General features: G+C 42.5%; 2 protein-coding genes across 3 annotated transcripts; both read right to left on the reverse strand.

The window, feature by feature from the left end:
- Nucleotides 1-48: 48 nt before the first annotated feature.
- On the reverse strand, nucleotides 49-6,898 carry LOC135535855 (tetraspanin-1-like). The gene is made up of 8 exons (XM_064962279.1): nucleotides 6,775-6,898; nucleotides 4,874-4,955; nucleotides 2,240-2,455; nucleotides 1,764-1,838; nucleotides 1,430-1,537; nucleotides 1,083-1,217; nucleotides 778-870; nucleotides 49-544 (listed from the first exon to the last, which is right to left on the reverse strand). Exons 2-8 carry the CDS (start codon nucleotides 4,928-4,930, stop codon nucleotides 491-493), a joined length of 738 nt encoding a protein of 245 aa, XP_064818351.1. The 5' UTR covers nucleotides 4,931-4,955; nucleotides 6,775-6,898; the 3' UTR covers nucleotides 49-490.
- Nucleotides 6,899-9,344: 2,446 nt separating this feature from the next.
- rab3da (RAB3D, member RAS oncogene family, a) lies at nucleotides 9,345-21,408 on the reverse strand. Of its 2 annotated transcripts, XM_064962292.1 has the most exons (6): nucleotides 21,337-21,408; nucleotides 20,832-20,984; nucleotides 15,916-16,161; nucleotides 11,311-11,429; nucleotides 10,935-11,059; nucleotides 9,345-10,590 (listed from the first exon to the last, which is right to left on the reverse strand). In XM_064962292.1, the coding sequence occupies exons 3-6, from the start codon at nucleotides 16,159-16,161 to the stop codon at nucleotides 10,406-10,408; spliced, it is 675 nt and encodes a 224-aa protein (XP_064818364.1). In that variant the 5' UTR covers nucleotides 20,832-20,984; nucleotides 21,337-21,408; the 3' UTR covers nucleotides 9,345-10,405. The 2 variants fall into 2 exon arrangements, with proteins under 2 accessions (XP_064818364.1, XP_064818359.1); XM_064962287.1 differs by lacking the exon at nucleotides 21,337-21,408 and having other exon boundaries at nucleotides 20,832-21,308.
- Between the last annotated feature and the right edge of the window lie 885 nt (nucleotides 21,409-22,293).

Genomic DNA, 22,293 nt, shown 5'->3' on the forward strand with positions numbered 1-22,293 from the left:
GTTTAATTTCCTCATAAAGAATAGAACAAGAAATAAACAAGTCAGTGGTAATTTCTAAACTTCAATATTTATATGTACAAAATGAGACACTGTATATCCATTCAAGACTGTTGAATAAAAAATAAAAATAAAGTCTTGCCAGTTAGAGCAAGTGTAAAGCAATTACCTTCTCAAAACATCATGTAAAGTCTTCAGCTTCAGCAAGAAACAAATAAGGATAGAGATAAAGAAATCTAAATTTACAGATAAATAAGTACTGAATGCATACAGTAGGCCCTATACAGGATACAGATATTGTTGATATACCATGGAGGTGATCGAGTCACAACAGGGTTTTGAACAACGCTCCTTCCTCTCTTGTTTTTCTTTTATAATTGAAATATTTTAATAATCTTTGGTGTTTGAAATTAAACATGTCGACTGAAGGTGTCAAGGTGAGGCAATGATGATGGTTAAACAGGCGTGGTCCTGGATGTCGGTGTCCTCAGTGCTACTTGTTACCAATCTGTTGGTAGAGAACCATTGACACCACCATGGCAGCAATCTGAAACGATGACACGTCACAAGTGTTAACAGAATATAATGGTTACGTTCCAAATGGCATCCTAATCCCTTTAGAGTGCATTACTTTTGACAGGGGCACAAATTGCACCCTAATACCTTTATAATGCACTACTCCTGAAGAGGGCCCATAGGGCTCTGGTCAAACATTGTGCACTATGTAGGGAATAGGATGCTATTTGGGATGCTGATAGTATTGTAACAGGTGTACTGTACCTCAAGCGCAGCGATGCCCAGTCCAACAGCTCCAATGATGACAGCGTTGTCCTCTATCAGGTTCAGCAACATGGTAAAGCAGCCAATGACATTCTGGGTAGGAAACAGTACTCCAGTATTAGAATTAGATAGCTGCATGGGGATTCAATGATTATAAACACACAAACACAGGCTATTAAATGTCAAACCTAGCCAGGGGCAGGAGATGTTCATGACTATGTGACCCAACCAAAGTGTAAGGAAACCCTCCTGGTCTAAACACAGCACATCGGATGGCCCTGTATTGTACTGTTAGATATCTGTACCGAGTGTTTAGCAGCAGCAGCTGCACAGGTTTCAGTTTTACTACAACATGTTGGTGGGTACGTAGGGTTAGTTGGGTTCTCTTGGAAAGGGGATCCATCGAAGTCTGTGTAATTGCGGTATCCACAGCACTTGAACTAGGAGGGAAGCACAGAGACACAAATCATTATGACATGGTAGCATCTACAGAACACAGTAAGCAACTAGCGTAGCCAAGCACCACTGCCTTCTCTGAAACCTGCATAACATATGCATTTATTGAGTACACAGAAGTGCGCTAATAACATCCACTGGCAGAGTGGCAGTAAATTCACTACTTAATATAGTAGAATGAATGAATGAAGTATACCCGTTCCATGGTACCATTCCATAGTGAAGTCAGGCTCTCATCCTTCCCATAGTCTTTTTGAATGCTGTCAACAACCTTCCCACTAAGGTCCTCAAGAACTTCCTGAGCCTAAAACATACAAAACAGAACACAAACCCATTTCCACAAATTCAGAAAATCTTTATTATCCCAACATTAGGCAATTTGATTTACTACTGTATAAAAACTGTTTTCATCTGCCAATATGAACAAAACCACCACCAGCACAGCCAAATAAAGTTTCAAACGTTCCCCCTATTTACTAATTAGCGCACTGCTTTTGACCAGGGCCCATACAGTGTTAATAACTACCTACCAGTGGTTGGAAGACGAGGACCACCACACACCCAGCCACCTCTGCAATGAATATGATCAGGATGATGATGAAGAACTGGAAAGGAACAGACAAGCATACAGGGTTAAGGGTTTGATGGGAAAAAAGCAAAGGGTCAAAATGATGACCAATATGATGGCAGGTCAGGATGATGTTAAAGAACTGGAACGAAACAAAATGGTGACAGACAAGCATACATTCAGGGCTTCATAACAAAGCAGAAGGTAATGGGTCAAAACTATCACATTAGAGCAAAGGTCAAAATTCTATAAATATATAATTGTGTATATCAACAAGGAAAGTCATTTTGCACAAAACATTTTTTTTAAAGTAACAAATAATGAATTAATCTTTCCATACCAGTATGTATATTCAAAAATAAACAGAGTAAAGTCAAGTTGGTATTTGTATTAAATTGATTTCTGAATATTTATGTTCAATGGTCAAAGATGACACACCAGCATCAGCATACACCTGGACTCCTTCATGGCTCCACAGCACCCTAGGAAGCCCATGATAAGCAGGACCCCTCCGACCCCCATGAGCAGGTAGGCCACGTTAGCCAGCTGGCCCAGTTCTGTTGGGGCGTCCTTAATGTTGTCCAGTACTCCCAGTAGAGAGCCACTGTCCACCTTCACCCACACCCCCACTGCCAGGATGGCCACACCTGCCAACTGATACACACAACAGGGAGGTGGGAGAGAGAAAGAGGAGAAATAGGGGGAGGGGATAGTTTTAGTGTTTGGGAAAATGTTGATGAAGAGTACAGGGTGTATACTTTGAATGTTCTTTGAAAACTCTAAACCATATCATTAGAATGCGTCATGGAGAAAAGGTGAATATAAGTGGGGCAAATGTTGTCAACATCATACAAAATATGGTCATCTCTGCAACCATTAACTTCACAATTTTTGAAAGAAATCCCAAACCCACAGTAATTAGCGAGCATGACAAGGCAAGTAATTCATCTTCTTACTGCGACTAAAAATGACTTACAATATTAGTTCTGGGTAATATTATAACCAGAGAGTATATAAACTCAGCAAAAAAAGAAATGTCCCTTTTTCAGGACCCTGTCTTTCAAAGATAATTCGTAAAAATCCAAATAACTTCACAGATCTTTTTTGTAAAGGGTTTAAGCACTGTTTCCCATGCTTGCCTTTCTAGGGAGTTTTTCCTAGCCACCGTGCTTCTACATCTGCATTGCTTGCTGTTTGGGGTTTTAGGCTGGGTTTCTGTACAGCACTTTGAGATATCAGCTGATGTACAAAGGGCTATATAAATAAATTTGATTTGATTTGTTCAATGAACCATAAACCATTAATGAACATGCACCTGTGGAACGGTTGTTAAGACACTAACAGCTTACAGACGGTAGGCAATTAAGGTCACAGTTATGAAAACGTAGGACACTAAAGAAGCCTTTCTACTGACCCTGAAAAGCACCAAAAGACAGATACCCAGGGTCCCGACTCATCTGCGTGAATGTGCCTTAGGCATGCTGCAAGGAGGCATGAGGACTGCAGATGTGGCCAGGGCAATAAATTGCAATGTCCGTACTGTGAGACACCTAAGACAGCACTTTAGGGAGACAGGACGGACAGCTGATTGTCCTCGCAGTGGCAGACCACGTGTAATAACACCTGCACAGGATCGGTACATCCGAACATCACACCTGCGGGACAGGTACAGGATGACAACAACAACTGCCCGAGTTACACCAGGAACGCACAATCCATCAGTGCTCAGACTGTCTGCAATAGGCTGAGAGAGGCTGGACTGAGGGCATGTAGGCCTGTTGTAAGGCAGGTCCTCACCAGACATCACCGACAACAGTGTCGCCTATGGCCACAAACCCACTGTCGCTGGACTAGACAGGACTGGCAAAAAGTGCTCTTCACTGATGAGTCACGGTTTTGTCTCATCAGGGATGATGGTCGGATTCACGTTTATCATAGAAGGAATGAGCGTTACACCGAGGCCTGTACTCTGGAGCGGGATCAATTTGGAGGTGGATGGTCCGTCATGGTCTGGGGTGGTGTGTCACAGCATCATCGGACTAAGCTTATTGTCACTCAGGCAATGTCAATGTGGTGCATTACAGGGAAGACATCCTCCTCCCTCATGTGGTACCCTTCCTGCAGGCTCATCCTGACATTACCCTCCAGCATGACAATGCCACCAGCCATACTGCTCGTTCTGTATGTGATTTCCTGCAAGACAGTAATGTCCGTGTTCAGCCATGGTCAGCGAAGAACCCTGATCTCAATCCCATTGAGCACGTCTGGGACCTGTTGGATCGGAGAGTGGGGTCTAGGGCCATTCCCCACAGAAATGTCTGGGAAACTTGCAGGTGCCTCGGTGGAAGAGTGGGGTAACATCCCACAGCAAGAACTGGCAGATCTGGTGCAGTCCATGAGGAGGAGGTGCACTGCAGTACTTAATGCAGCTGGTGGCCACACCAGATACTGACTAACTGATTTTGACCTCCCCCCCTCCCCCTTGTTCAGGGACACATTATTCAATTTCTGTCAGTCACATGTCTGTGGAACTTGTTCAGTTTATGTATCAGTTGTTGAATCTTGTTATGTTCATTCAAATATTTACACGTTAAGTTTGCTGAAAATAAATGCAGTTGACAGTGAGAGGACATTTCTTTTTTGCTGAGTTCAGGTAAAGTTTTCCTTAATACACAAATCTATCCTCACAAAGATATGACTGTCATTTATGGTCCCTGTAGAAATTGGATGTGACACATTCCTGTTCTGAAGTGCACTTTCTTATCCTGTTCGCTCCCTGAATGACCTTGAAAATATCTAAGGGGTCATTGACCCTAACAGGTCAGGAGGCTTGGGTTCAAAATGGCGGTTATGTGGACATCTACAAGTCCAGAGTGCTAAAGAGGACAGGGGAAGTGACAACTTAATTCAAAGCCATCAAACTCCTTTCAGTACTATAAAACCTTAGTGAATTTAATAGCATATTATGCTAAAAACAGAAGCTTTCTATAGACTGTTGTGGTGTTAGTATTCTGATGGAATATAGGAGATGGGGGATAATTGAATGTTTGCTGAATACAAGTTGAATCTTACAAAGATGGCTCCATTGAAGATGAACATCATAATCTTGAGAAACCCGGAGCAACACATCTTTGCTGTCTGTTGTTTCCTTCTCCTGAAAAACAAAACGAAACTTCAACAGTGAGTTTAGGAGATAGACTTGGACATACAGAATATCCAGTCATTTACGGTTTCAGGCCAGTGTGTGTGTGTGTGTGTGTGTGTGTGTACATAAAGCTGTGGAGTTGTAACTAGACAGCCAACCTGTCTGGTTACAAGATTTTATACCAGGCTTGTCTGAGTCATGTTACAATGACATAGCCACCATTTTGGTTACACATTAACTCGGGAGAAGGAGGCGGTTATGGGGCGAAAGAAATGCTCTCTAAATTTAGCATTTTATTTGTTTTCATTTAGAAATAAACTGGGTTTGGAATTGAAATGAACAATCAGAAAAGACAACCACCGAACCAACATTTCCATTTTGTAAAGCTGTGTTGCCAGCCAAATTCTAAGACCTACCAATCACAATATCGCTTGCTTCCTTGTTTCAATTGTTAGTCCAACACCCCCAAAAACCCTTAGACTGGTAATACGGATTTCACACCTTGCAAAACGGTACCAGTCCATCTCTTTTACTTGAAGTCAAAGCTACTTGGCAGATAACTGTTAATTAATGGGTCCTGGGCAAAAGTAGTGCACAAGATATGGAATAAGGGGTCACGCTCAGAGTGGATGTTTTATTACTAGAGGTATTTTACAGGCGTTGGTGTTATTGGAACAGTCAAGGAGTCTTATCAGAATCTTCCTGGCAGTCACTGGCGTTCAGTAGCATAGAAAACACCTCCATGAGATACAGAGACTTAGCTATCAAGACCCATAATATCTTTATGGTCTGTTTCTTCAGTAGCTTGTTGGCTTGGAAAAGTGGAAAGTTGGAAAAGTGTCACTGGATGAGTCCAAGCCTAGTTGTTTTAGCCAGAGTTGTCTAGTGTCGCCTATTATACTTTATTATCATAGCAAAGACTCCACAACACACGCAGACGGATCGTTTTGAATTGTTATGTCAATCCTGTATTAGTTTATACCCTCTTCTCTAGCAGCTCGCTGGCTTCCCGCGAACTGGAGAAGTGTCACTGGATGAGACCAAGCCTAGTTTTAATTGCCACAATGACCAGGTTGTTCCTTATTGCTGTTTATGCGTCAGTCTTTAGTGTACTTAAACAACTTTAACCTAGTACCCACAGGGCCATAAACGTCCCCGTGACCCAGGAAATAACAAGATTGAGAGGCAGAATGTTTTAAGAACATGTCGTCCGGTAACAAAGGTAAAGGGTGAGTTTCCCGGACGAGGATTTACGTCTAGTCCTGGACTAAATAGCATGTGTCCATGAAACTGGCCCTAAATGTGACTTATCAACAACACCATCCCAGGACTCAGTTTCTCTCTTTACATGACTAGTGTATGAGAATGCAGCAGCACCATCAACATATTACCACGTCATTAATAAGATGCCACTTGATCTCATGACTGTTTGGTTCACATTAAAGCTCTGTCTTTCATCCATTGGGCAAAGTTCTCCCCTTAGATACAGGGAGGTTCAAACAACAGTGACCTGGTTCATGTTAATCAGTCATTTATTAATCCCAAAAATCATCCCTTCTTACAGACAAAAAAATAATATTTTTTATACAATGTATCAGTTAAATAGAACAATTTCCCTGGATGTATATGGTCTGACTTTATGTTGCAAATTAGATGCAAATGTGACCTGTGTCACAAAATGTATTACATTGAGTATTAGTTTATTTACTGAAGAAAGTACTGGTTTTCATGGGGTTTTTATGTAGCACATCAGACAAGTAAGATTATATCATTCAAGTCTGTGTATAGTGGATTATTTTAAATGGAGTAGAAGAATTGAGTCTCTTACCTGTGCTGAGGTGACGACTGTTGAGGTTTGAGAGGAGTGTTCGTCTCCAACAAGTCTCTATCTGGCCCTTTATCCTCACCCACCCCCACAGGTCTCACACACACACAGGAGGGGAGGGAGTAAGTGACCACCTGATTGTTTTCTAGTGTAGGACAACTTCCTGGAGGCTAAAGTCCTACGAGAGGGAACTTTATGACGGAGGTGAAAACACACACACACTAGAGGGTGAAAACACACACACACACACACACACTAGAGGGTGAAAACACACACACACACTAGAGGGTGAAAACACACACACACTAGAGGGTGAAAAACACACACACACTAGAGGGTGAAAACAAACACACACTAGAGGGTGAAAAACACACACACACTAGAGGGTGAAAAACACACACACACTAGAGGGTGAAAAACACACACACACTAGAGGGTGAAAAACACACACACACTAGAGGGTGAAAAACACACACACACTAGAGGGTGAAAACACACACACACTAGAGGGTGAAAACACACACACACACACTAGAGGGTGAAAAACACACACACACTAGAGGGTGAAAAACACACACACTAGAGGGTGAAAAACACACACACTAGAGGTGAAAACACACACACTAGAGGGTGAAAACACACACACACACTAGAGGGTGAAAAACACACACACACTAGAGGGTGAAAAACACACACACTAGAGGGTGAAAAACACACACACTAGAGGGTGAAAACACACACACACTAGAGGGTGAAAACACACACTCTAGAAGGTGAAAACCCAACTATACAGAGCATTCGGAAAGTATTCAGACCCATTTACTTTTTCAAAATGTTGTGACATTACAGCCTTATTCTAAAATGGATTCAATAAAACAACTCCCTCAATACCCCATAATGACAAAGCAAAAACAGGTTTTTAGAAATGCTTGCAAATAAAAAATACCTTGTTTACATAGGTATTCAGCATCTTTGCTATGACTCTTGAGCTCAGTTGCATCCGATTTCCATTGATCATCCTTGAGATGTTTTGACAACTTGATTGGAGTTCAACTGTGGTTAATTCAATTGATTGGACATGATTTGAAAAGGCACACACCTGTTAATATAAGGTCCCACAGCTGACAGTTCATGTCAGAGCAAACACCAAACCATGATGTCGAAGGATTTGTCTGTAGACGTCAGCCAGAGCCCACAGTGGTCTAAGGCAGGGTAGCCTAGTGGTTAGAGCATTGGACTAGTAATCAAAAGGTTGCAAGTTTGAATCCCCGAGCTGACAAGGTACAAATCTGTTAACCCACTGTTCCTAGGCCCTCATTGAAAATAAGAATTTGTTCTTAACTGACTTGCCTAGTAAAATAAAGGTAAAATAAATAAACTGCATCTCAGTGCTCGAGTTGTCACTACAGACCCTGGTTTGATCCCGGTCTGTATGTATCACAACCGGCCGTGATCGGGAGTCCCATAGGGTGGTGCACAATTGGCCATCATTGTAAATAAGAATGTGTTCTTAACTGACTTGCCTAGTTAAATGAAGGTTAAAAAAATACATAAAAATAGCTATGCAGCAACGCTCCCCGTTCAACCTGACAGAGCTTGAGAGGATTTGCAGAGAAGAAATGGGAGAAACTCCCCAAATACAGGTGTGAAAAACTTGTAGCACCATACCCAAGACTTGAGGCTGTAATCGCTGCCAAAGGTGCTTCAACAAAGTACTGAGTAAAGGGTCTGAGTACTTATGTAAATATTATTTTCAGTTCATTTTAATACATTTGCAAAAATGTACAAACCTATTTATGCTTTGTCATTATGGGGTAGCGTGTAGATTGAAGGAAAAAAAACTATTTTATACATTTTATAAAAAGTCTAATGTAACAAAATGTGGAAAAAGTCAAGGGGTCTGAATACTTTCCGAATACACTGTATGCTGAACCTATGTCACATTCCTCTTCAGGATCTATTGAACCTCAAGACAAAGTATTTCAAACTCCCTTTCATTCAAAGGTATGGTATTGCACTCCCTCAATGTTCAATGCGTGGCTCATCATTTATTTATAGACCAGGAAAACGTTGTCATAACCTGCACACGTTGACGTCACTCAGCCAAGTGTTATGACCTGTCGCTAAGTCCAATAAGCACTGCTGTATAAAAAAAATAACTGCCAACAACCCGAATGGCACCCTATTCTCTATGCGGTGCACTACTTTTGACTAGGGCCTATAGGGAATAGGGTGCCATTTGGAACACAACCAACCTTAGCCCTCAACTCTACTCTTACCCCTTTTATGAATGGAACATCTGGAGATTAGAAACATTTAGATTATGTCTAAGGTAGACAGACCTACTAGGTCTATGTCAAATGACCACAAACAACGGCAACAAGTAAACTGTATTCATACCTGTTGACTGACATGGGAGTTCATAGCATTCACCTTACGGTATACAGTAATTTGAAGCCGTTTCTACGACACCCATTAAATGAGGAAGTCACAACATGTTACTAAACAGTTACTGTAATTGATTGTAGGCAAATTAAGATATTTTGGATGAAAGAAGGAGAGATACACCTGACCGGACTTCATTAAATTGTTTTAATTCGTTCATTTGACTCATTGACTGAAATGAATCAATTGAAATCATGCTATGACTTTTACATTTGACCTGAGCACTAAGACATGAACCTATAAAACACAACAAAACCAGACGCAAATATAGTAAGTTGTTTTTCCATTCAATGTCGGATGTAGAATCTATTAGCTCATTCAGTTCCAGTACTTAGTGGGACAATGCAGGGCAGGAAGGTCCAGCACAGTTGAATTGACTGCATTGAAATTGAATTGACCCCCAACATCTAGTTGAGTCAAGAAACTTTGGCAAGTTGGTTGGTTAGTCATAGTTGACCTGACATTTTGGTTTTACAGTGTATAGGCTACAGATGAACATTCCTAAGCAATAGCCTCATAAGCCAGCCCTCTAGACACTCCCTTAGTATAGGGCCTTGAGTTTTTCCACCACACAGCCAGGAGAAACTCAGGGCCCGACGTTGTCATTGACGTTAGGCAGACCCACCTGAGCTATTGACACTATTAGTGGGTGCTTCCATTATTGCTGCAGTAACATTCAATATCCACATGGGGGCAGTATGATCAAGACACAATCAAACATATCTGAACTACAGCGCTGAACAACGTTTCTCAGGCTCGGCTTGGGTTGTGGGAAGGTCCCCAGATGAAGTCTCCCCTAGGTACAGATCTAGGATCAGCTTACCCTCCCCAATCCTAACCATTAGTGGGGGAAATTTAAAACTGACGCAAGATCAGTGTCTAGGGGAAACTTCACACTACTCCGAGAAGCTTATCCTATAGCAAAATACATTCCATCAGCTCATTCTAAACAAGAGGACTGATGTGAAATCTGTTGTTAGAAGCAAATTGAGTGCAAGAGACTGGGGAACCAGTCAGTAATAGGGATAGTAGCAACAATGTTATACAAAACCAAAAGTACATTCACAACGCTAGATTTCTGGCAAGTCAATGAGCGTGTGTGGGAGTGGTTGTGTATTTAATTTTTTCAGTGTGTGTGTGTGTGTGTGTGTGTACGAGCATGTATACGGTATGTATGTTTAAGGCGTTATCAGCAGGAGCAGCCACCCTTGTCTGGGGGCGTGTCCTGCAGGCTGGGGCCCTTGTGATTGGCCAATGGGCTGGGCTCCCCATTCACGCTCTCGCTCATCTTCTCGCAGATGACGTCGACGAGACGCTCGAACACCTGCTTCACGTTGATGTTGTCTTTGGCACTGGCCTCAAAGAACTGGAACCCTGGAGAAAGAGGGAGGAGAACAGGGAAACAAAGGATTACTAGAAGTAACAAGCCTAGCAAAAGACTGACTTGTTTTGTATTCTCTGTGAGTGTATATGTTGAAGTATTCATATACAGTATTTGTTTATTTTCTGGGTGTGTACTGTCTATATACCAATGTTAGTCTGTCTTTTAAGATATATATATATATATATATATTTACACATACATACATACATACATACACATATAAATATATATACACACACACACACACTCATATACACATCTCTGCCACCCTCTGCCAGCCAGTCTCTGTCCGTCCTCAGAGAGAGAGACAGACAGTGTGTGTGTTCTCTCCTACCCAGTTCATCAGCCAGTCTCTGTCCGTCCTCCGCTGGTACCAGCCTGTCGTCCTCCAGGTCAGCCTTGTTCCCCACCAGGATCACCTGGGCGTTGTCCCACGAGTACGTCTTGATCTGGGTCGCCCTGGAGACCGGACAACGACAATCAATATACGACTTTCATAACAATGGTATGCATCTGTATATAACCTCAGAGGTAAATAGTGTTGGAAAACCCTTGCATTCCAGCTGTTTCATGACTTGATTTTCCAACAACAGGTAAGGGAGAAAGCAGAGCCCCATGGGAGTACTGTACCCACACACAGTGAGAGTTAGTGTGAATGTCTGTGTCAAATTGAATAAACTTTATTGATCCCAGAAGGGGATATGACCCACCAGTCCTGCACAGCATAGAAGGAGTCCTGGTTGGTGATGTCATACATGAGCAGGAAGCCCATGGCTCCTCTGTAGTAGGCTGTGGTGATGGTCCTGTAACGCTCCTGGCCCGCCGTGTCCTGTAACACACACACACACACACACACACACGGTTGTTTTAAAGAGTCAGTACCATGTCATATATCCCTCCACTTAAATAAATACACACAGCACAGCTTAAATGGACACCTCCAGTTTCAAAACACAATTGGCCCTGTCTTACTGTAGAAACAGACAGCCGAGTAGCCGCCATGGTTCACCTAGCATACAGAAACACTGTCAACCAACACACCGTCGGCCCTGCAGCCCACACACCGTCGGCCCTGCAGCCCACACACCGTCGGCCCTGCAGCCCACACACCGTAGGCCCTGCAGCCCACACACCGTAGGCCCTGCAGCCCACACACCGTAGGCCCTGCAGCGATGGAGAAGCACCTTCCAGATGGAAATAGAATAACTTTAGGAATTAAATTACACATTATGACCTCATTGACTTGAAAACAGGGACACCAGTTCAGGTATTTCTATGGGGGTTCACATTGCCCCAGCCCAGCAAAAGCCATGAGGGCCATCCATCATACAGACACAATGGTGCCATACTTTATGTGAGTAGTGGGGGAGTATTAGGGGTTAACTGGTTCACTGTAGCCTACTCAGCACAAGGAAAGAAGACAATGATTAACCCATAAGCACAGCAGAGCGGAGGGAAATCCATGTCAAGACAGCCCTCGTGTTTCCACGCCCTCTATGTACACCAGGATACAATGACACCACTGCAGAATACTGTGAACCCGGTCTGACTAACAGAACCCACAACTATAGGGCAAAGAGTTATTCCATCCTGAGCAGGAAAAACTCTGGGTCCTAGTTATAGTAGATGTAACTAGGACCTGGAAGTTGTTCCTGGTCAGGCCACTAGCAATAACACCTCAGCGAATAGTCAATATGACAACTAAGCTAATGTGGATGGTTTATCTAGAAAGCAACATATCAGCAGTCATAAAGATATGACCAGTAGTTTAGTGTAGTGGTGAGTAAGCTACTGTGAGAGAATCTTCTAGGCAGACCTTTTCCCTATACCTACATAGTGCACTTCTTTGTCAAAAGTAGTCCACTATATAGGTAACAGGGTGCCATTTGGGACGCAGACCCAATCTTCTTCTTGTGAGAATCCTATCCGACAGACAGTAATATTGTAATAGGGCGGCAAGTTGGGCCAGTGACCGAAAGCTTGCTGGTTCGAATCCCTGAGCTGACGAGGTGAAACATGTACTTATCCCTAGTTCCTCCTGCAAGTCGCTCTGGATAAGAGAGTCTGCTAAATGACCCACTGGGTGTCAGATTGCACTGTAAGCATATTAGAAAGCAGAGACAGCAGCACAGCCTTCTGCATCTTTTATGAAGTGGACGTCCAGGGATGATGTTCAACGTCAAGTGTGGTTAACGTCGAGTGTGAGAGATATAGTCCAACCACAGTCTGTGTCCAAAATGGCACCCTATTCCCCATATAGTGCACTACATTTGCCCTGGTCAAAAGTAGTGAATGAGGGAATAGGGTGCCATTTCAGATACTTGTACATAATACAGTAAACAGGCACCATGTTTCATGCAACTGTGGGCCCCTCTTTGATGTGTATAGCTGTTATTTCAGTGGACAAACATCCTTCTCACTCAGCATACCATCAGAGAGAGCAGCCTGCTGGAACTTAAGGGTAAAAGAGAAGAATGTTGTTATTAGCAAAAACTTCCTCTCCTTCCTCCCTTGTTCTGAGTTGTCTGGTAAAACAAGCCAGGCGAACATAGCAGGAAAAAAGGCACATTAACAAGCAAGAATGTGAACAAGGATCCGCACATTTGACCATAACCTGTTGTTGAGAAAACGTATGGCTTTTCAACCTCAACTCTGAATCCACGATATGGCAATCTATAATATAACTGAGGGGGTTTTCTCTAATTTCAAACATGTCAGGTGTGGTGTACCGAAGGGCAGCCCTCTATTCTTTTCTATGTTTTACTACTGACCTGTACTGGCACTGAACAAAGCCTGTGTGTCCATGTATGCTGATGATTCAACCATATACTGGGAGGGTAAACAAGTATTTGAACCCCTACTGATTTTGTATGTTTGTTCACTGACAAAGAAATGATCAGTCTGTCAATTTAATGGTAGGTTTATTTGAACAGTGAGAGACAGAATAATAACAAAAATATCCAGAAAAACATGTCAAAAATGTTATAAATTGATTTGCATTTTAATGAGGGAAATAAGTATTTGACCCCCTCTCAATCAGAATGATTTCTGGCTCCCAGGTGTCTTTTATACAGGTAACGAGCTGAGATCAGGAGCACACTCTTAAAGGGAGTGCTCCTAATCTCAGTTTGTTACCTGTATAATAGACACCTGTCCACAGACGCAATCAATCAATCAGATTCCAAACTCTCCACCAGACCAACGAACTCTCCAAGGATGTCAGGGACAAGATTGTAGAACTACACAAGGCTGGAATGGGCTACAAGACCATCGCCAAGCAGCTTGGTGAGAAGGTGGCAACAGTTGGTGCGATTATTGGCAAATGGAAGAAAACAAAAGAACTGTCAATCTCCCTCGACCTGGGGCTCCATGCAAGATCTCACCTCGTGGAGTTGCAATGATCATGAGAACAGTGAGGAATCAGCCCAGAACTACACGGGAGGAGCTTGTCAATGATCTCAAGGCAGCTGGGACCACAGTCACCAAGAAAACAATTGGTAACAGACTACCATGAAGGACTGAAATCCTGCAGCGCCCGCAAGGTCCCCCTGCTCAAGAAAGCACATGTACATGCCTGTCTGAAGTTTGGAGAGGAGTGGGACAAAATCCCTCCTGAGATGTGTGCAAACCTGGTGGCCAACTACAAGAAACGTCTGACCTCTGATTGCCAACAAGGGTTTTGCAGAGGGCTCAAATACTTATTTCCCTCATTAAAATGCAAATCAATTTATAACATTTTTGACATGCATTTGTCTGGATTTGTTTGTTGTTATTCTGTCTCTCACTGTTCAAATGAACCTAACAATAAAATTATAGACTGATCATGTCTTTGTCAGTGGGCAAACATACAAAATCAGCAGGGGATCAAATACTTTTTTCCCCTCACTGTACATGTCAGCAACCACAGCTAATAGAGTCACAGAAAGCATTATAGAGTGGCAGTCTATTTTGGAATGGATAGCCAGTAATAAACTGGTCCTGAACATCTCTAAAACTAAGAGCATCGTATTTGGTACAAATCCTTCCCTAAGTCCGAGACCTCAGCTGAATCTGGCAATGCATGGTGTGGCTGTTGAACAAGTTGAAGAGACAAAATTACTTGGCGCTATCTTAGATTGTAAACGGTCATGGTCAAAACATCTAGATTCAATGGTTGTAAAGATGGGGAGAGGTCTGTCCGTAATAAAGAGACACTCTGCTTTTTTGACACCACACTCTACAAAGCAAGTCCTGCAGTCTCTAGTTTTATCTTATCTTGATTATTGTCCAGTCATGTGGTCGAGTCCTGCAAAGAAAGACCTAGTTAAATTGCAGCTGGCTCAGAACAGAGCGGTACGTCTTGCTTGTCATTGTAGTCAGAGGGCTAATAGAAATACGATACAGCCAGTCTCTCTTGGCTAAGAGTTGAGGAGAGACTGACTGCATCACTTAGTGTTTTTATAAGAACAATGAGTGTTGGAAATTCCAAATAGTTTGCCTAGTCAGCTTACACACAACACTGACACACAACACTGACACACACACACTTACCCCAGCAGACATGCCACCAGGGGTCCTTTCACAGTCCCAAGTTCCAGAATAAATTCAAGAAAATGTACAGTGTTATACAGAGCCAAGAGTGCATGGAACTCCTCTCTCATATAGCGCAAATGAACAGCAAGCCTGGTTTCAAAAAACAAAACCACCCCTACTGGTTGTGCGTACGTACGTACTGACGTGTGCCCTACTGGTTGTGCGTACGTACGACTGACGCGTGCCCTACTGGTTGTGCGTACGTACGTACTGACGTGTGCCCTACTGGTTGTGCGTACGTACGTACTGACGTGTGCCCTACTGGTTGTGCGCGCACTGACGTGTGCCCTACTGGTTGACGCGTGCGTGTGCCCTACTGGTTGTGCGTACGTACTGACGTGTGCCCTACTGGTTGTGCGTACGTACTGACGCGTGCCCTACTGGTTGTGCGTACGTACTGACGTGTGCCCTACTGGTTGTGCGTACGTACTGACGCGTGCCCTACTGGTTGTGCGTACGTACTGACGTGTGCCCTACTGGTTGTGCGTACATACTGACGTGTGCCCTACTGGTTGTGCGTACGTACTGACGTGTGCCCTACTGGTTGTGCGTACGTACTGACGCGTGCCCTACTGGTTGTGCGTACGTACTGCCATGTCTGTGGAACTGATAGATACATTTAAAAACATGAACATGTAGTGTATATATTTTGTAAAGTATTGTCTTTTTCCTGTAAGACTAGCTGTCGCCATTGGCGTCGGCTAACGGGGAACCTAATGAATCAAAATCAAACCCCATCTTACCCAGATCTGTAGCTTGACCCTCTTGTCGTTGCGGTAGACCGTCTTAACCTTGAAATCGATGCCCACGGTGGAGACGAAGGCAGAGGTAAAGGAGTCATCAGCGTAGCGGAAGAGTAAGCTGGTCTTCCCCACGCTGCTGTTGCCGATGATCAGCAGCTTGAACATGTAGTCAAAGTTCTGGTCCGCGGCATCCTTCTGGGCCTGGGTCTGCTGCTGGCCGGCACCGGGGTCGCTCGCCAGCGCCATCTAGGAGCGGAGAGGAGGAAACAGTTGAAGCAGTGCAACTCCTAGACCAGGGGTGCGTTCAGTATGACACACTGTTATAACGTTTAAATCCACGGAAACAGTCCTGTAACGAACGACCAGTTAAAGAAGGTTATGATTATGGTGACCCAGAGGCCAATTGAGTTGTGCAATTTCAAATGGTCATATTGTTTAGGCCTCACCACGCCCACATACATTTGAAGACAGAAGTTTACATACACTTAGGTTGGAGTCATTAAAACTTGTTTTTCAACCACTCCACAAATTTCTTGTTAACAAACTATAGTTTTGGCAAGTCAGTTAGGACATCTACTTTGTGCATGACAAGCCATTTTCCCAACAATTGTTTATAGACAGATTATTTCATTTATAATTCACTGTATCACAATTCCAGTGGGTCAGAAGTTCACATACACTAAAGTTGACTGTGCCTTTAAACAGCTTGGAAAATTCCAGAAAATTATGTCACGGCTTTAGAAGCTTCTAACAGGCTAATTGACATAATTTGAGTCAATTGGGGGTCTACCTGTAGATGCATTTCAAGTAGAGGTCGACCGATTATCATTTTTCAACGCCGATACCGATTATTGGAGGACCAAAAAAGCCGGTACTGATTAGCCGGAAGATTTTGTATTAATTTATTTGTAATAATGACAATTACAACAATACAGAATGAACACGTATTTTAACTTCATATAATACATCAATAAAATCAAATTAGCCTCAAGTAAATAATGAAACATGTTCAATTTGGTTTAAATAATGCAAAAACAAAGTGTTGGAGAAGAAAGTAAAAGTGCAATATGTGCTATGTAAGAAAGCTAACGTTTCAGTTCCTTGCTCAGAACATGAGAACATATGAAAGCTGGTGGTTCCTTTTAATATGAGTCTTCAATATTCCCAGGTAAGAAGTTTTAGGTTGTAGTTATTATAGGACTATTTCCCTCTATACCATTTGTATTTCATTAACCTTTGACTATTGGGATGTTCTTATAGGGACTTTAGTATTGCCAGTGTAACAGTATAGCTTCCGTCCCTCTCCTCACTCCTCCCTGGGCTCGAACCAGGAACACAACAGCCACCCTCAAAGCAGCATTACCCATGAGCAAGGGAAACAATTACTAGAAGGCTCAGAGCGAGTGACGTTTGAAAACGCTATTAGCGCGTGCTAACTAGCTAGCCATTTCACTTCGGTTACTACTTTTCTCAGTGCCTCTTTGCTTGACATCATGGGAAAAAAAATCAAAAGAAATCAGCCAACACCTCAGAAAACAATTGTAGGCCTCCACAAGTCTGGTTCATCCTTGGGAGCAATTTCCAAATGCTTGAAGGTCCCACATTCATCTGTACAAACAATGGTACGCAAGTATAAACACCATGGGACCACGCAGCCGTCAGGCCGCTCAGGAAGGAGATGCAGTCTGTCTCCTAGAGATGAATGTACTTTGGTGCGAAAAGTGCAAATCAATCCCAGAACAACAGCAAAGGACCTTGTGAAGATGCTGGAGGAAACACATACAAAAGTATCTATATGCACAGTAAATCGAGTCCTATATCGACATAACCTGAAAGGCCACTCAGCAAGGAAAAAGCCACTGCTCCAAAACCGCCATAAAAAGACAGACTATGGGGACATAGATTGTACTTTTTGGAGAAATGTCCTCTGGTCTGATAAAATAAAAATAGAACTGTTTGGCCAGAATGACCATCGTTATGTTTGCAGGAAAAAGGGGGAGACTTGCAACCTGAAGAACACATCCCAATCGTGAAGCACGGGGGTGGCAGCATCATGTTGTGGGGGTGCTTTGCTGCAGGAGGGACTGGTGCACTTCCTAAAATATATGGCACCATGAGGAAAGACAGTCATGTGGATATATTGAAGCAACATCTCAAAACATCAGTCAGGAAGTTAAAGCTTGGTCACAAATGGGTCTTCCAAATGGACAATGACCCCAAACATACTTCCAAAGTTGTGGCAAAATGGTTTAAGGACAACAAAGTCAAGTTATTGGAGTGGCCATCACAAAGCCCTGACCTCAATCCTATAGAACATTTGTGAGCAGAACTGAAAAAGTGTGTGCGAGCAAGGAGGCCTACAAACCTGACTCAGTTACACCAGCTCTGTCAGGAGGAATGTGACAAAATTCACCCAACTTATTGTGGGAAGCTTGTGGAATGCTACCCGAAACATTTGACCCAAGTTAAACAATTTAAAGGCAATGCCACCAAATACTAATTGAGTGTATGTAAACTTCAGACCCACTGGGAATGTGATGAAAGAAATAAAAGCTGAAATAAAATCACTCTCCTATTATTCTGACATTTCACATTCTTAAAATAAAGTGGTGATCCTAACTGACCTAAGACAGAATTTTTACTAGGATTAAATGTCAGGAATTGTGAAAAACTGATTTTAAATACATTCGGCTAAGGTGTATGTTAACTTCTGACATCAACTGTACTTTATAAAACTATTCAATATTTGATCAGTCATTGGACCGGACTATGTGATGATCAGGGTGAATTTATGAAAATGTTGTGAGTCAGCAGGTTCCCTCCATAACTCTCGCTAGCCCTCTCTATTTTCCTGCATCGTGAATGAAAGCCAGAGCCCCACCCCACATTTCCTACAATTCTAAACATTTTTGCTATGGGGTGGAGATACATTGTCACTGTTTTAAAGCAAATTGTCTGCAATTCTACCATTACTTTTTTTGCCATGACTTGTGCAAGGTCAATATGAAAGTAGTGAAAGTGACTAACAAAATCAATGGTTGCCCCCTGGAGGTCAGGAGCCCGGGGCACGTACCCGGTCGGTAGTTCGGCCATGATTACGACAAGTTTAGATAGCTGGCTAGACTAACTTACCAATCTACATTTTGTTCTACAAACATGAGTTAATTGAGTGACTGTCAGGGAGGGGAAAAAGGAAATCTGCAGCAACCAAGTTTGGAAATTGCACTTTTTGTATTCTATTATTCTAACTCTCAACAGTAAGTAAAGACGCCAACTGAATTCCAAAAAACATTTCCCATAAAGATCCGGACCTCAGTGTCCTCACGGCCGTGTATATGCCTCAACTTCTCAAAAATATAGACTGATTCGGAACCCAATTTGACATGCTCCTATAAACTAAACATGTTGATGCTCATGGGTCCTTTTACATGGAAATGACCCCAGAATGTACACTTCTTCTCTCTCTAGCTCTCCTCCATCTCTCTCTCTCTCTCTCCTGGCCTGGAGCATATGAGGGACACTGAGCTGAGCAGTGCTCTTTGCCTGATTAAGACCGTTTCCTTGGCAACCAGCTCAGCACAAACCATCCAGGGCCATAAAAACTAATCTGGCCAACAAAAACTAAGCATTACAGAGACCCAACAGACACACACACTGAATACAGTAACACGACTAGAAGAAACCAGTGCATGTTACTGTTGCCAAAATAGCACTTAGATCTCAATTCTGACTGCATTCATGTTGGTCATGTTGGCATCTATGTTTGTGGCTTTTATGGGGAGAATTGACCCATATCAACGCATTCAATTTCAATGTAGGCCTTTTTATCAATCATAAAACCACACAGGTATATTCCCCTCCTTCAAAAGGGACATTCAAAAGCAAAGATACTCCACATTTCCCTTTAAAATGGAGGTATATTAAGTAAAAAATGACATATTCCACTAGTAACAGTTGGGAACATTACAAGTCTATTTCAGTATGTTCCAACCTGAGGCTAGAATCATTGTTCTATGTGACAAGGTGTACGTGTGGTGACCCAGAGGAAGAGGGACTTGAGTCACAGTGGTGGTAGAAGGCAGGAAGGAATCAGGACATGATGCAACATTCCAGTCACGGTACATAGTGGGCATATCTAAAAAAAAACTACTACTTTCCCTAGTCTAGAGTGCACTACTTCTGATCAGAACCACATAGCTGGGATGTGTTTGTTTGTTTATGTGGATGGAGACGGTAAAGGAGGTCACTTGTTTGAGGTGATGATGGGTGGGACGCTTTTAATTCCTCCCAACCGGATATGATGACCCAAACAATTTATGGTTGTCTGCGGAATGGCACCCTGTTCCAAGTGTATATCCCGAATGGCACCCTATTTCAAGTTGTGCACTAGGGAGTGCCATTTGGGACGCAAACATTACAATCTCATGCATGTACGGCCAATAGACTAGAAGACTAATATACAAAATGTAAACCGTTGAACTGCCTGCTCAAAAAGTAAACAGTAAGGCACTAAATTCCCAATTCAAGTTGGCCAACAGCTTTCGTTATTTTATAAATGTATTTAGTTGACGGTAATAGATCTGTACAAATAGGCCTAGTCTGCTCTACTTTGATATAGTAGGCCTAAAGCATACAAAATAATGATAATATTGGTTGTAGGCACTTGCTGAAAGATTTTTACATAGAGAAGGCAACAGCTGTCCCAAAACCACACGAGCGGTCCTAGTCTAAACTGATTGTAGCCTTTTGCGAAAAAATATTAAAAACACCCTTAACTTTTGAGTTTGACAATCATGAAAGGGATGCATCTCCGGGCTTCCATATGGCCAATATCTCATTGCTGTACAACATGAAAAATAAGAAAATAACCAAAACCTCATAAGAAACGCTCCTGAAAATACTGTCGGGTTCTTTACCTCAAATCCAGTGTGTGAATCGTTTTTTCGTCCACTCCCTCCTCCCGTTCCAACTCGATGTCTTTCTTTCCTCTCGCCTACTGTACGATACTCCCGGATCTCATGCTCGCTCCTCCGTAGATTTTTGCGATATGGAAGGCTGCGGAAGTTCCCCTATATTAATCCAGTGTCACCGACAGACCGACACAGAGAACAGCGATGAATCCACGTTCACACAACCTCTGTATGTAGTGTTGCCCGTTTGCTGAACTTCAAAGGTAGTTAACGAGTGCCGTGCGCACAGGGGTGCGCGTTGTGCATTTCAACATTGTTGTTTTTTGATGTATTGTTACTTATTTTCTCTCCCTCTCGTTCAACAAAGTTGACATTGTTACAGTTCAGAGAAAACGTATAGTCAACCAGGCAAACAAATACAAGATTCTCCACCTTTTCCTCTACAACAGTTACTCAAATATTGTAGGCCTATATTACTAAATATTAAAACGATATAGATGAGAATACATACAAGGATCAGCGTAGTTAAAAGAAAAACCCAATCAGCTTTAGTATCAGCGATAGTGTGCTATGTAGGCATATGAGTAGGGTTTCAAAATGCCAGTGTCTTTTACCAAAATTCCCCGGTTTTCCACAAATCCTGGTTGAAAATTCCTGGAATTAGGAGGGAATAAGAAATCCTGGAAAACTCCTACCAGGATTTCCTTAAAACCGGGGAATTTGGGGAAAGTTACCAGAATGGTGCAACCCTGTGTATTAGACACATGTTGATATATTTATACCACTAACTAAACCGTGGGAATGTATTTCTATCTTATCATGGAGGATACCCAACCCACATTACAGTTTTGATTGAATAGGGCCTTATGTATTACTGAGAAGTTCCAACTAGCACCTGAATGCTGCATCATTCTTCATTCAGCCTTCTGAATGTCCATCCCCACAGCAAAGTGATGAAGGCAGTCTAGCATACTGCACAGTCTAGCTGACACAGAGCAATATGAAAGGTATGGTCTAGCTGACTGGCCTGTACCACCCAGGGCTCTGACTGATCATATAAATAATGCTCCTTCCTGCATGAGAAAAGGAAGTACGCTATAGATCCTGGGCACAAGGCCAAATGGCACCCTACTCATTTAGTGCACTACTTTTGATCCTGTGGTCAAAAGTAGTGCACTATATAGGGAATAAGTTGTCATTTGGGACACAGCTTCTGGGGGATTGAGATGCAGGAGGACTGCCATATTGCAGTAGAGTGGATTTTTAATTTGAGCTGTGTGCTCTGAGAAGCATTACATATATCTTCTGTGTGACTGCAATGCACCACTTATCTCTCAGTGCAATTGTTCTGACTAGGCATAGTTGTCTGGTTCTTAATGATAAGCCATAGGATGGACTGAGTTAACATTAAGTATTCTCACTATTTCTATCTTTATCTAAATACTGTAATCAAATCTTATTTTAAATA

This window comes from Oncorhynchus masou, chromosome 5, assembly GCF_036934945.1.
Source record: "Oncorhynchus masou masou isolate Uvic2021 chromosome 5, UVic_Omas_1.1, whole genome shotgun sequence".
Taxonomy (NCBI): domain Eukaryota; kingdom Metazoa; phylum Chordata; class Actinopteri; order Salmoniformes; family Salmonidae; genus Oncorhynchus; species Oncorhynchus masou.

What these genes read in the sequence shown, in the direction of transcription:
- LOC135535855 (XM_064962279.1), bottom strand. Translation starts at nt 4,930, where the DNA reads ATGTGTTGCTCCGGGTTTCTCAAGATTATGATGTTCATCTTCAATGGA. An exon ending in CCAGGTGTATGCTGATGCTG is followed by an intron (nt 1,839 to 2,239) that starts GTGTGTCATCTT and finishes GTTCCTTTCCAG; the next exon opens with TTCTTCATCATCATCCTGAT. An exon ending in TCCTCGTCTTCCAACCACTG is followed by an intron (nt 1,538 to 1,763) that starts GTAGGTAGTTAT and finishes TGTATGTTTTAG; the next exon opens with GCTCAGGAAGTTCTTGAGGA.
- rab3da (XM_064962292.1), bottom strand. Translation starts at nt 16,161, where the DNA reads ATGGCGCTGGCGAGCGACCCCGGTGCCGGCCAGCAGCAGACCCAGGCC. An exon ending in GGGTCAAGCTACAGATCTGG is followed by an intron (nt 11,430 to 15,915) that starts GTAAGATGGGGT and finishes TGTGTGTTACAG; the next exon opens with GACACGGCGGGCCAGGAGCG. An exon ending in TTCTATGCTGTGCAGGACTG is followed by an intron (nt 11,060 to 11,310) that starts GTGGGTCATATC and finishes TCCGGTCTCCAG; the next exon opens with GGCGACCCAGATCAAGACGT.